This window comes from Aphis gossypii, chromosome 1 (genome assembly GCF_020184175.1).
Source record: "Aphis gossypii isolate Hap1 chromosome 1, ASM2018417v2, whole genome shotgun sequence".
Lineage (NCBI taxonomy): Eukaryota > Metazoa > Arthropoda > Insecta > Hemiptera > Aphididae > Aphis > Aphis gossypii.
The window spans coordinates 55,135,878-55,149,353 of record NC_065530.1 but is presented as its reverse complement, the minus strand read 5'-3'; the positions used below and the strand labels follow the sequence as shown (position 1 = coordinate 55,149,353).

At 26.7% G+C, this 13,476-nt stretch overlaps 3 protein-coding genes across 12 annotated transcripts in view; 2 read left to right on the top strand and 1 right to left on the bottom strand.

The window, feature by feature from the left end:
- The window catches only part of LOC114125241 (endoribonuclease Dicer), a 28,433-nt gene extending 25,924 nt beyond the window's left edge, over positions 1-2,509 (top strand). For all 10 annotated transcript variants that reach the window (XM_027988803.2, XM_027988805.2, XM_050197895.1 and 7 more), the window contains 2 exons: positions 277-349; positions 1,866-2,509. In XM_027988803.2, the coding sequence (XP_027844604.1) occupies positions 277-349; positions 1,866-2,040 (248 nt within the window). In that variant the 3' untranslated portion in view covers positions 2,041-2,509. The remainder of the gene's footprint in view (positions 1-276; positions 350-1,865) is intronic.
- Positions 2,510-5,745: 3,236 nt separating this feature from the next.
- Positions 5,746-7,464, top strand: LOC114125242 (solute carrier family 35 member B1). The gene is made up of 3 exons (XM_027988812.2): positions 5,746-6,355; positions 6,575-6,743; positions 6,827-7,464. The coding sequence occupies exons 1-3, from the start codon at positions 6,044-6,046 to the stop codon at positions 7,288-7,290; spliced, it is 945 nt and encodes a 314-aa protein (XP_027844613.1). The 5' UTR covers positions 5,746-6,043; the 3' UTR covers positions 7,291-7,464.
- An 822-nt stretch (positions 7,465-8,286) lies between these two features.
- Positions 8,287-12,992, bottom strand: LOC114125229 (ATPase family AAA domain-containing protein 3). The gene is made up of 12 exons (XM_027988785.2): positions 12,801-12,992; positions 12,538-12,726; positions 12,233-12,446; positions 10,930-11,024; positions 10,694-10,859; positions 10,472-10,629; positions 10,247-10,394; positions 10,087-10,189; positions 9,660-9,907; positions 8,818-8,985; positions 8,556-8,754; positions 8,287-8,498 (listed from the first exon to the last, which is right to left on the bottom strand). The coding sequence occupies exons 2-12, from the start codon at positions 12,719-12,721 to the stop codon at positions 8,433-8,435; spliced, it is 1,749 nt and encodes a 582-aa protein (XP_027844586.1). The 5' UTR covers positions 12,722-12,726; positions 12,801-12,992; the 3' UTR covers positions 8,287-8,432.
- Between the last annotated feature and the right edge of the window lie 484 nt (positions 12,993-13,476).

Genomic DNA, 13,476 nt, shown 5'->3' with positions numbered 1-13,476 from the left:
GATAACACATATTATGATGTCCTCTTAATAACTAATAAGCAATAAATCTTATTTGAATAATATTATTTTTCCAAATTATATATGTTCACAGTTTAAATTAATTTATTTGAAAACTTAAAAATGTAATTTAACTTCTTTAAAGTTTTTAAAATCTTAGTACATTGGTAGTTTCAAAATATTATTTATTCTTTTTAAAAATGTAATGCTTTTTAAATTGTAATTTATTAAGTATTTTTTATACATCATTATTAATTAAAATAAATTTTTGTTTTGCAGACGAATTTTGTACCAATGTTCCTAAAAATCCTATACGTATTTTACATGAAACCAAATTACAACCAAGTTTCAGGTTTGTACAACTTAGTTAATTAACTGAAATTATTTATGTTAATATGGCCCTTACTATTAATGTTGAAAACAGCAAAATTATTTTTAATATATATTAACTAAAAGAATATTTGTTACTAGATTTAAATTTATCAACTCCTTTGCTACATTAGGTACAATATATATCGAGTGGGTTATTGTAATGGGTGTGTTAAATTTGAATTTGATGATGTACCATATTATATACGATTCTAAGTGGAGACTGGCTGGCATAATGACATTTAATGACGTATCACTAAATTATATAGCTATTAAATCATTTATTTTACTTTTAGTATTATTGTTGGTCAATATAATTAACATCATTATCTATCATTTAATTAAGCAATAGGTTCAAATTTGTCACTTAAAATGTTTTTGTACCATATTTATTTATTGGTATCATTGAACCATAAATATTTGTTGAAAATTTCAAATATCATTACAAGTATTAGTTTTTGAGTTCTACAAAAACAAAAAAAATAAATAAATAAAATCAATTTCATCAATAATTGGAATTGCATAAAACTTCCCATCTCATCTTATTTTTTTCTGCCGATTATTTTGACCTTTTAATAGTACAAACTAAATTCAATTTTTTATACAAGACCACAATTTAATTAAAGAACCTTTTAATTTTAACAACTATTTAAAAGACTGCACATTTTTTGATTACACTAATTTCTAATAGTAGTACTTATAGATGTATAGTAAAATATTAGCTTAATTATATAATTGACTATACTCTGGCCCACGAGAAATCAGTACCATCATGCACATGCAGAAGACGGTGCGTAGTACTATTTCCTTCACTATGTGCTGCTGTCGATAGGCGGTTGAATGGGAGATGCTCAAAATCAGACAAGATTTGGTTGAATAGCAGAACTGATCTTTCGTGGGCCGGAGTATAATAATTTTCCTCTCAATTTTTTTCATTTTTCATTGTATACAAGATTTGTTATTGATATTAAATAAATATATTCATAATAATTTATAGTGAACTGCTCAATGACGAGGTTACAAAACTTCAAGATATTTTTCACTAAATAATATGTTTTTGTAAAAAAAAAAAAAAAAAAGGTATTGTGAAACCAATATTCACATATTCATTAAGGATCTTAAAATCTAATAATATTTAGTGCCCAATATAAGTCCTTAAGTATTTATTACAAAAAAATTATTTTTTCTAATTTTAACAAATTATATATTTTTATGGAAATGTAAAAATAAAAGAATTTTAATTATACAAATAATTTAGAAGTATTAATTGTATAAAAAAAAAATATTTAAAATTCGTAAAAGTTAAATAATAATAATTATAAATATATATATAATGTTAGGAGAGATACTATACAGCTAGATACTAATTGTATCTCAACGATTATGATTAAGTTAGGATATTACATGTGTGTTTCTGAAATTCCCAGGTGGTCACCTATCCCCAGGTACTAGCAACAGAACATTATACATAAAATATTATATTGTTATTTATTTTACAGTAAGCCTGATGCTTCTTCAGCAGCATTGGATAAAGGCTTAGGAACCATGATGAAACTAGAGATAATGTTGAATAATAAAACCGTAACTATGTATGGATTTGGTCAAAATAAAAAAGAAGCCAAGGTTGCTGCTGCCAAGATAGCTTTAAAGAATATGAAAAAAATGGTGTCATAATTATTTAGATTATGATTCTTTTTCTTATCAAACATTTAAATATTTTACATACATGTTAAGTATAATTAATTATATTAAACATATAACTTGTCAATTAAAAAAATATATATTTTTTATAATTCATATTATATAGACACAGCAATATTTGTTACTAAGCTTTGTGTCTACCCTATCTTATGATCATAACATACATATTTTATAGTATTTTACTATGTTTATAACCCCTACTTTAAATAATGTGTTGATTGAGTTTGTTGAAATATTTTATAGAAAAACAAATTAAGTTATACTAATTATTAATATTTTTATAAATTTTTGTATGATCATGTTAAAAATATATTATTATAACTTTTTATATTTTTTTTAATGTAGACTGAACTAAAGTGGTAAGTCTTAAATTTAAGTATACATAATTGTTAAAATAAAATAATACCAACTACCTATATAAAATACAGAAAGTTTATCAAGATTTGTATTTTGTGTATTATTTACTAATATAATGAGAAGTAAAAAAAAATCATATTTCAAGATATGTATTATTATATTATAAGCTTAATACTGACAAAATTCGTCAAATCTAAAAAATTTGGAAATTATTTTGTTATTTCATAAAAAAAATTCTTTTTATGTTTAAGATTTAAAATTTTAATACAAGGCTTTATAAATTTTGCAATCTTTATGAAAAAATAAATTTACCATAAAGTTGAATGAATTTTTTATGATCATTTGAAGCTAAATTTTTTTACATTAGATATGAACCAGTACAACATAGCTCAAGAATGAAAAAAAAATTATTCTATGTTTTATTCGAGACTTCTTATCCCTTGTCATCTTATCGATGTTTCAGATCATACCTCCCATTATTTCATTCGCCGAGAGAATGTGGTTACTTCGCGAATAACCACTTTTTCTCGTTGAATAATATTACGTTGAGTGAAAATGTGAAAATGTGTATAGTTATTAACAATATTTAACATTAAAGTAATGTACCTAGATAACTATTTTACCTTTAATATAAACGTCTGGCAGTCCTGAATTTTAGGTATTAAATATTTGACAATTATAACTTAGTAATTGAAAATACAAATATATTAAAATATGTAAATACATTATATGTGTTTAGGTAGTTAAAATAAAAGTAAGAGGTTAATTAGGTACCTACCTATTTCAGTTTCATCACTGTATAGACAAATTCGGTTTTATTATTTTACATTCTGAATGGAGTGATGAATGTATTGATTTTACAATGATGTATGTTTTTTTTTTGTTTTTGTTTTTTTTTTTTTGTGTGTCTGTGTACAGCATAACTAGTCGAAATAATGCTTCAATTTCAAACTTCGGGGGTGGTTTTCGATGGAAAAGTGAATATCCTTGGTGCCTTATAGAGGTAAAAAGTAAACATTATCCAACAGTTTTCAAAAAAATCGAGAAAAACAAAAAAAAAAATTACGGAATAACGAGAATTTTTACGCAAAACCAGTTTTCGGCCGAATCGATTTTTTTATATGGTTGTAATTCAAAAACTAATCACAAATATTTGTTATTATTCAAAAAGTATAAGTCGTAGATACTTGAAAATTTCACCAGTTATTAAGATTTGCATTTTCTTTACATAATTTAATTTTTTAAATATTTTGTATATTTTAATGCTATTTATATACATTTGAAATATTTGTTTTTGTTTAGTTTTATTCTTATAAGTATTGATAAAAATATAAAATATTTTTGGTTAGGTCAAAATACTTGAAAAATTTAATACACAGTTATCATGAGTTAGTTTTATAATCTTACGTTTAAAATCTTAACAAAATCCAAAATTCACTTGTAAAATAACAAATTACTATAAAATAATTTTAGGTATTTGTTATAATTGAAAATTGCTAGCTGTGAAACCTTAAAACATATACTAGTTGTTTAAATTGGAATTTTCTATTCAAGATTTCATTTTGGGGTTTTCAGTTCATTAAAAAAAAACCCATACTATACTACCCATTAAAAAATGTATCTCCATTCAGAATCGGTTTTCGTGTGCAATAATACTTATCATAGGATTCAAATTTAATAAATTGGTCATAGTGACCTACTATACTGCAGAGCATTATTGCATTAATCACTTGACAACTCTTTTTAATTCAATTTTTCAGTTTTTTTTTCTTTAGATGTTGATAAAATAATTTTTGCTGAGTCAAAATTGTTTAAAATTTGATTCAGATCCCACATTATCTATTCTTAAATTTGTAGACAATTACTAAAAATACACAGGCATATTTTTATTTTATATGCATTTGCAGTTAACATTCTTTAAACTAAGGTTTTAAAACGTCCAATAATTCAAATATTTCTTATAAGTATTTCATTCAGTTATCACTTTAACTAAAAAGTATTGAAAATATACAAGTATTAAATTCACAAATTATTTTCTAGAATATATATTAATCATATTTAGACGGAATTATATATTTTAACATTGAATTCAATAGGTATTAAAAATTTAAAAACATTATTCATAAGGACTTAAAACATATATGTCAACTATAAATTTTACTGTACTCAATGCTATTTTCAAAATAAATTGAATTTATAAGATATTAATTAATTATAATAAAAGCCTGTTCATTTTCAAAATTGTTTTTTGTAATCATTGATATATTATTATAGAACTCAAGGTTATATTATATTGCTGAAAATTGTATTTTTTGTCTGCTACCTATTGCTTTAACTTTTCATGTTTTACGAAATAATACTAAATTCACAAAAGTAAAATATGTTCCCCTAACTTATAAATTTTAGCATTTTTCTTAGAAAAATAAAATACATAATAATCCTAAAATACACTAGACAATAATTAATGCAAAAATGTGAATACAAGCAAGTCTTAGGTTTTTCGCCGCTCTAGACAATATTAATTTATACCTACCTATTCAAAAGTTAATTTTTTGGAGAGAAAAAGATTATATAAAATAAAAACATTCGTTTAAAAATGTTTGCATAATTAGCTAAGAGTTGAAAATTTATTACAAGATTTCTCATAAGTTTAACGCTTACAATAATTATAAAAGAACTTAAATTTTGGTGTATTCAGGCCATTAAAACATAAACCACCTTTTTCACTAACCACTGGAAGTTATATCCTAGGCTGACAAATCATCTTATCGTTCAGAATCGTTTTTCGTATACAATGATACCCATCATTGGATTCAAATTTATCACTTTTATAATAATATTATATAACAGTGATCCATACGGCACCTAATGTACCTAAAGCAGAGCGGTACCCGCACTTACCCGCTTTTTATTATTGTTATTAACTTATTAGGATTTAAAATCAATAAGAATGATGCCTTTATTTCTTTTGGAACATAGGAAGGTGGGTATCTACTTTTATATCTATAAGCTATTGTTAATTTTTTTCACTAATGGTTATTTTTAATTTAAAAATAATTTGCCTGCGAAGTGACAGGGGACTGTTCGTTATACTTTAATATATATATATTTTTTTTAATTTACTCAATCGAATTTATTTTCAATAGATGTTAGAATACCAGCTATTTATTGGCCACTGAATAATTAATTTATTTAGAGTCAATATTTAATAATGTATAAGATTTAAAAGGAATTATTTATAGTAGGATTTAAAAAATCTGTATTTAGTTATCTTTTTTCTATGATTTAGTTCAGTGGTTGCCAACCAAAAACAACCATTTGTGACCAGACACGTGGACGATCTCCCTATCAGTCACGCAGTGATAACACGAATCGGAGACTCTGTCGTGGCCTGTGCCGACATGTCATTTTCAGACGTCAGTTGTTTATGTTGTGTCCGCTGTAAACAAGTGTGACTGTAAAACGTTAGAAGAAGAACGTATTAATACTATTACTTGCTATTACAAACGAGCAACGATATCGAGCAGTGTTCTGACGTTGTCGTTGTCGCCTTAGGTACCACAGCAGTACTCACGGGCCCAAAGACGTCTTCTGACCGTCTGAAACCCGGTGGTGAACCATGAACAATCGAGCTAAGTTCACCATATGTGCCGCAGGCATATTCGTGTGCTATTTCTTCTACGGTATACTCCAGGAGAAGATCACGCGCGGCACGTACGGCACTCAGGGTGAAAAGTTTACGTACTCGCTGTCGCTGGTGTTCGTGCAGTGCGTCGTCAACTATGCGTTCGCTCGAGTCGTGCTCAAAGCGTTCCCCGAAGAGAGCGCCGACACGACAAAATCGGCGTACTACGCCGTCAGCGCGGTCACGTACTTGCTGGCCATGATCTTCAGCAACATGGCGTTACAATGGGTCAACTATCCCACTCAGGTCGGTCGACGAAACGTTATGCAGCCCATAGATAATAATATTAAATAGTAATAACTTTTATATATCTACAAACAGATACTTACACTATATCTGCCTGACACACACACACACACACATAAATACATACATGCCTACTTTGTGTCAAAAGTTTCCTTTGTTTTTTTGACAACAAGAAAATTATGAGTTTAACAGCCACAGTTATAATGATTTATTTTGTAGGTGGTGGCCAAGTCTGGAAAGCCAATACCGGTCATGATTTTGGGTGTACTGTTGGGACGCAAGTCGTATCCGTTAAAAAAGTATTTGTTTGTACTGCTCGTGGTTATTGGAGTAGCTTTGTTCATGTTCAAAGATGGCAAGTCTAATCCATCACAGTTGGATTCTTCTAGTATGCTCTGCTCTTTATTATCAATATATTCAATGTTTCTACATATTTTGCTATTGCTAATGATAATGTTTTGGTGTTCACAGTGTCGGGTCTTGGAGAAATACTGTTATTATTGTCACTGATGATGGATGGTGTAACTGGAGCTGTCCAAGAGCGAATGCGTAGTGAATCAAAAACAAAATCAGGACATATGATGGTTAACATGAATTTGTGGTCAATGATGTTTTTGAGTATTGCACTTATTGCCACTGGTCAAATATTTGACTTTATTAGCTTTGTACAACGTTATCCACAGATAGTTTTACAACTATTGTTATTCTCAGCATTTAGTGCACTTGGACAGTTCTTTATATTTTGGACCGTAAGTGATTTTGGACCTTTACCATGTTCAATTGTGACAACAACGAGAAAATTCTTTACTGTACTCGCATCAGTTATATTTTTTGGCAATCCAATGTTGACTAGACAGTGGATTGCTACTGTTATAGTATTTATTGGATTATTCTTAGATAGTTTCTATGGTAAACAACCTGTCAAAAGTAAATGATTTTAACATTCATTTTATCATTACAATTGTCAATGTTTTATGTATGTTTACTTTTTATAAAAGTATGTCGTATTAATAACAATAATATTGTACATTTCATTTATGAACTAAGTATTGAGAAATGCTTCTGTGATATAATTAAATACAAAAAAAAAATGTATATTTTCTGAAATATTTACTATTTGCTATTTTACAGTATCTTGTACCAATATTATTGTTATTTTTACTATCTTCCACACCCAAAACCCAGATTAAGAGTTTATCTGAATTGTATACATATTTACGTTCAGTGTTCATACTTCAAGTATAGACATTAACACGTTTATCAAAATATAATGAGTGTTGATGAGAATGATACAGCTCAATACTAGTTACTTTTTTAAACCAAATTTTTGAAGAATTAAAATGCTGATAAACAGTTTGATTGTATTTTAGTACTCCCACGTTGTAAATTTTTACTTAGAGTAGAATTTAACATTAATTTTTTTTATACTTCAGATAAGTATAATATATCAGTGTACAAACTGTACAAATATATAGAATAATTAATAACTATCTATACTTGAACATTCCTTTTAAAGAATGAATAACTAATATATTTTCATTATATACAAATACAAAGTAGTTAAAGTAAAATTTAACAATTACTTAGTAATAAAACTGATGATAAACTTTGTAAATGTGTATAATAATAATTGATTTTTTTTTTTAATTTTATCCAACTATATTGTTATAATAAAATACTTTTGAAAAAAAAAATATTTGAGCTTTTCCTTGATATATTAACTATTTTTTCAAGAATATTGCACTTATTTTTTTTAAATAATAAGTAATAACACTTAAGTGTTATAATATGTATTTTCTGATGTTATGTCATATCCCATATGACTAAAAAAGTAAATGCTTTATAGTTAACATTTACATATATGTAACATAGTGCTTTGTATATTTGAATACTTGATCTTCTCTTTCTCTACTTTGTTGCATGTCTCACAGTTTAAACACTATACAAATATATTTTACAACAACAAAAATATTAAATATATTACATAATGGAATTCTAGGGCATTTAAATACCCATAAGTAACATTCTATGTTGATGACTATTCATTTGAGTTTTAACTACAAGTTAATTCTATATATTAATGAATGCTTTTTTGTCTTGTATATCTGGAATCATTTTTTTCTTTTTCGCTCATCCATTCCATCTAAAAATTTGAAAAATATTATATCGTTTTTCAATTGTGTAGTTTAATAATAAATACCTTTTGTTTATGCTGCTTAATTGCGTCTTCACACCGGCTTAAAACCATCGCTTTAGTTAATAGACCATCTTCAGAAGTATAACCAGCTGCTTGCCAAGCTACTCCTAATTTAGCAATTTCTCTACCAGACATTCCTTCAGTCATTTCTGCCATTTGTTTGCATAAAGCACTGTAGTCGAATTTCTCAATATTCAACTTGCTATAAAATAATACAATTCATCATAATATGAATAAAATAATATAGTTTTAATTATCTAATTACACTTTGCTTTGAGTTGCTGGTGTTAAAACATATTTATCGAAATATAGCATTATTAAACGTTCTCGTTCTTCTTTGCCCGGTAGACCAAACTCTACCATTTCATCTAATCTGTCATTTACTGCCCAATCAAATTGTTCAGGTGTGTTACTCGCCAGCACTAGCATAAATCTAAAATCGAATTTAACAAAATAATCTTTAATTCATACATAAATGAAATATCATAATTTATATCAGAGGTACCTAAACAGTGGGTTGCGTTAATTTGTAAATGTAAAATATAATATAATATTAGATTATAAAAAATGTATAGAATAGAAAACCAATAGTAAGTGGAGTATTCCCTTGCCACTACTTCATTCACCAAAACTTTAAATACTTAAAATCATAAAATACTTGTTAAATTTCGATTTTTATTTATCAAAATACTCCAAAAATATTTTGGTTCAGAATGTAAAAATAACAATGTATGTCATGATACAAAAAAGTAAAACTCTGAAAATTATAACAATAACATTAATAGATTTTAAAATACAGAGAGTAGTTTGATAGAAGAATCTCCTTTTATATGTAAGAAAAAATATAATTGATAATTAAAATAAATATGACTCAGAATTTTCCATATAACATGTATATAAAATTTAGTTTTATCATTAATCCGCGACAATTACAAGTATCCTAGTGATGTGTAACCATGACTCAGTTAAATTAAAAAAAAAAATTAATGTAAAGAGTGATAAACAATGAAAATAGTCATCTTATTAGTTTTTAGTGGATGCCTAAATTTAATAAATTAGTATTGCATATTAAATATATTTATTATAAATTAGATAATTAATATTTACTTGTTTGATTGATCTCCAGTTCTATATAAAAAGGCGTTTAAAGTAGCACGTAAATTTTCACTAATTAGCTCTGAACTACGTTTTCTTAAAAATGCATCTGCTTCATCAACAAATAACAATAAACCTTTTCTTGAGTTGTTTGCCCAGTCAAAAACTTTGTGCATTTCGGTTACTCCATCCTTTCCTAAAGGAGCCACATCTCCACCAGTCAATATAGCATAATCCATACCAGAATGCATAGCTAATTTCTGAAAGTAATAGTCAACATTAAAAAATTATTATCATTTAACATTCTTGTCTCCCATAATAATTTTATAAAATTTTTAAAAAAGTGGATAAAAGAATTATATTAAATAATATAAAATTTTCCTATGAAACAGTTGTTTTGGTCAACCAATTTTTTTTCAACTCATAAATAATATCTTACTTTGGCAAATAGTGTTTTTCCAGTACCTGGGGGTCCATACATCAAGATATTGCGGTACATACCACGGTTTTTCTTAGTATTTAAAGTGGCAATAGCAACATCACTAAAACAATTTTTTTTTAAATATCCTTTGTAATATTAAATATTATTATATACATACCCCAATCTAGATTCTAATTTTGGTGGTAAAATAACATCTTTTAACGCACTACTTTTTTTAGTTCTGAGTTCCTTAAAGGTTAAAATTGGATGTCTTGCTGATTCTAACAATGAGAATCGAGAGGTTTCTCTAACCAATGAAGGTTTACCTAAAAATTACAACAAATTTTTAACTGTAGCTTAAAATATATTTTAGATTATTTAATTACAACTTAAGTATATTCACCTAATCTTGATTCGACATATTTTGCAGTAACACCGGTAAAACCTTTGGCACTGTATATACCTAGTGCTAAAAGAGATAAACCTCCAGCAGCCATTAAAGTTTTATCCCAATCAGAAAGTAAAGCATTTGCTCCGCTTCCAAAAATTGAACCAGCAGTTCTTGAAACAAAAAAAATGATCATGTTTTAATTTTTTACACTGAATATAGTATTTCAGTAAATACTTTATAGACTCCAAAACTGTTTGTCGATGTTCAGAAGCTTTTAATTTGAGTTGTTCCATTGTTAAATCATGATTCTCTCTCTCTGCCTTTGCTCTTGCTAGTGCTTTGGCCTCAGATTTTTTAGCATCTAATTTAGATTTCATCTCAATTTCATGTTCAATAGTAGCTGTAGCAAAAGAAAATAAATTTAAAAATATGTAATTATTTAAAATATATTTAATTACAAACAAAAATACCTTTTTTCATAGCTTCTTGCTTTGCTACAGATTCTTCTTGTCGCTTTAAGTTCTCTTCATTAGAAGCACGTTGTTGCTGAAGCTGATCTTCATACCTAATGATAGTTCATAAATTAGTGGCATACATAGAATAGGAAGGACTAAGGAGGTTCAGGATTATCACTCATTTTATATTTTTCATTTCTTTGACCATAAATACACAACACTGAAAGATCAAAAATTATAGATTTATTTTATATAATATAGAATAGTATCAACTAAGTAATATAAAAGGAAAATTAATTTTTTAAACTCAATCTATCAATAGGCACTGTGTTGTTGTAGTGTGTATATTACAACAATTTCTATATTACGGCAGTCCAGCATACATAACTTCCAGGTCAGTACCACTGATTATAAATATTAGTAGAGTACATGGGCGCCCATAAGTAAAATTTTAGGGGGGGTCAAAATAAAAAATTCTCAAATGTAAAGATAATAATTATATTATGGTACTATTTATTGAGTTACAAGTTTTTAATATTTTTAGTCCAGGGGGGGGCAAGTGTCCTATCTTGTCCCTCCCAATGGGCGCCCATGGTAGAGTATTTAAAATCAATGATATATTACTAATCAATGATCATGTATGTTAGTAGTTCAAAATAATTCAAAGGTCTAATTATACCAATACATGTAATTTATTTAAAACGTATTACTTACACACTGAAAATGCATATAAGATTGTATTAAAGTTAGTTTTCTTCTCTTTTTACCCTCCCTCTCCCAAAGCAAATCAGTTGTCTGGCATGGAAGCAACTAATATACATATTTTAATTAGTAATACATTAAATTACCAGTCTACTTTCAATGAACAACAATGGTACTGGGTGGTTTTCTTATAGCAAATTGAGAAATATGACATATAATATATATACAAACTTAACAATGTGTAGTGCATGCATCATAACTGCACATGATACAAATACACAAAATTTAACATTTCAAACTTAAATTATTTGTTTCTGCACACATATTTTTGGATATTTATAACTAAAATCAAAACAACTATCAATTTAAAAAAATAAAGAGTGCTGGGTAAAATGTATTTATTTTTTATTTAATAAAATTATGATTGTGTGAATGTTTTGATTATAGTCTATACTAGTTCATAGTGTTAGATTAAGTCATCCAAGAAATGAGTCACATTTAAATGAAAAAATTGATATTACACTACTGTCAGTAATTAATATGCTTAACATATCTATTTTATAAAACTATATAGTTAAAAACAAAATTTTAATTTTAATATAATTGATCAAAATACCTTTTGCGAGCTAACTGATCTTGATATTGTGAGCGTAATTGATGCTGTTTAGTTTCTTCAGCCAACAACTTTTTTCTTTCTTCAGCATCAACTCGTTTTTGCTCCATGCGTACTTGTTCCAAATGAATTTCATATTCTTTTATTTTTGTTTGGTGTTCAATTTGCTTAGTAGTTTCTTGCAATTTAGCTAAATCTAATGCCTCCTTAGCATGTTCTGTAAAATTATAAGTATAAACATATTTAGTACTTACTTATTCTATTCTCAAAATAACCATTTATCAATAACTAAATTATAATATACCAACTTGACTTTTCCAATTCTTTGGCAGCTTTAGCCGCTCGTTCTAATGCAGATGAATCAAATTTATAAGCCTCGCCACTAGATGATGATGGTGGAGGTGATGGTTTCTTATCTGAAACACTGTCTATATTTTCCAAGTTTGGTGTTTCAGGGTTATTGCCACCACCCATTCCAAAAATCCATGACATGATTACTGAAATACATAGAGTGAATTTTTTAGTTAAATTTTAAAATTCAATTCATTGACATAATTTTCAATTATCTTACAAGATTAATATGTCACTATGCGTTAATAGTGTAACAATATTTTATAACAAAGTAATGTTTATAAAAAAAATTAACCCCAACCACCTAAGAAAAACCTTAGGTATATTATAAAATATATACAATTAAATCCAAATGAAGTAAAAAATGGAAAATATATGGGTAAAAAGGGTAAATTTATGAATTATTAAAAAAAAATAAAGAGCAGAAAAAGACCATAACCTAAAAATGATTTACAGGTTAGCCAGATTCTCTAGAGTATAATATCTAAGTTCCATATACTCCCTGTAAATGGCTGTAGATATAATATTTATAAAATAATAATAATAAAATACAATGTGTAATTATTAATTAATATTCAAATATTCAATACTACGGTTTTTACTTTTTAATATATTCTAAAGATTAAAATCGAAAAATTGAACACAAACACCTATTATTTGAAAGACAACTGCAGTTTGCTGTTGTAATTTCAAAAATATATTTTAAAGGCTTAGTAGTATACTGTGGAAGAAATATATTTTGAAGCAAGACGTAGTTGAAAGTTTTTTTTAATGGAAATAAGGATTTTGGAAATTAAAATTTTTATTATAAGTTTAGTGGAACAAATACGTTTTAGATTTTAGAATAATCAATAAATATACATTACAGAACCGGCTTATACTGTAATACTATAATA

What these genes read in the sequence shown, in the direction of transcription:
- LOC114125242 (XM_027988812.2), top strand. Translation starts at nt 6,044, where the DNA reads ATGAACAATCGAGCTAAGTTCACCATATGTGCCGCAGGCATATTCGTG. An exon ending in GGGTCAACTATCCCACTCAG is followed by an intron (nt 6,356 to 6,574) that starts GTCGGTCGACGA and finishes TTTATTTTGTAG; the next exon opens with GTGGTGGCCAAGTCTGGAAA. An exon ending in ATCACAGTTGGATTCTTCTA is followed by an intron (nt 6,744 to 6,826) that starts GTATGCTCTGCT and finishes TGGTGTTCACAG; the next exon opens with TGTCGGGTCTTGGAGAAATA.
- LOC114125229 (XM_027988785.2), bottom strand. Translation starts at nt 12,721, where the DNA reads ATGTCATGGATTTTTGGAATGGGTGGTGGCAATAACCCTGAAACACCA. An exon ending in GATCAGTTAGCTCGCAAAAG is followed by an intron (nt 11,025 to 12,232) that starts GTATTTTGATCA and finishes AACTATCATTAG; the next exon opens with GTATGAAGATCAGCTTCAGC. An exon ending in GCAAGAAGCTATGAAAAAAG is followed by an intron (nt 10,860 to 10,929) that starts GTATTTTTGTTT and finishes CTTTTGCTACAG; the next exon opens with CTACTATTGAACATGAAATT.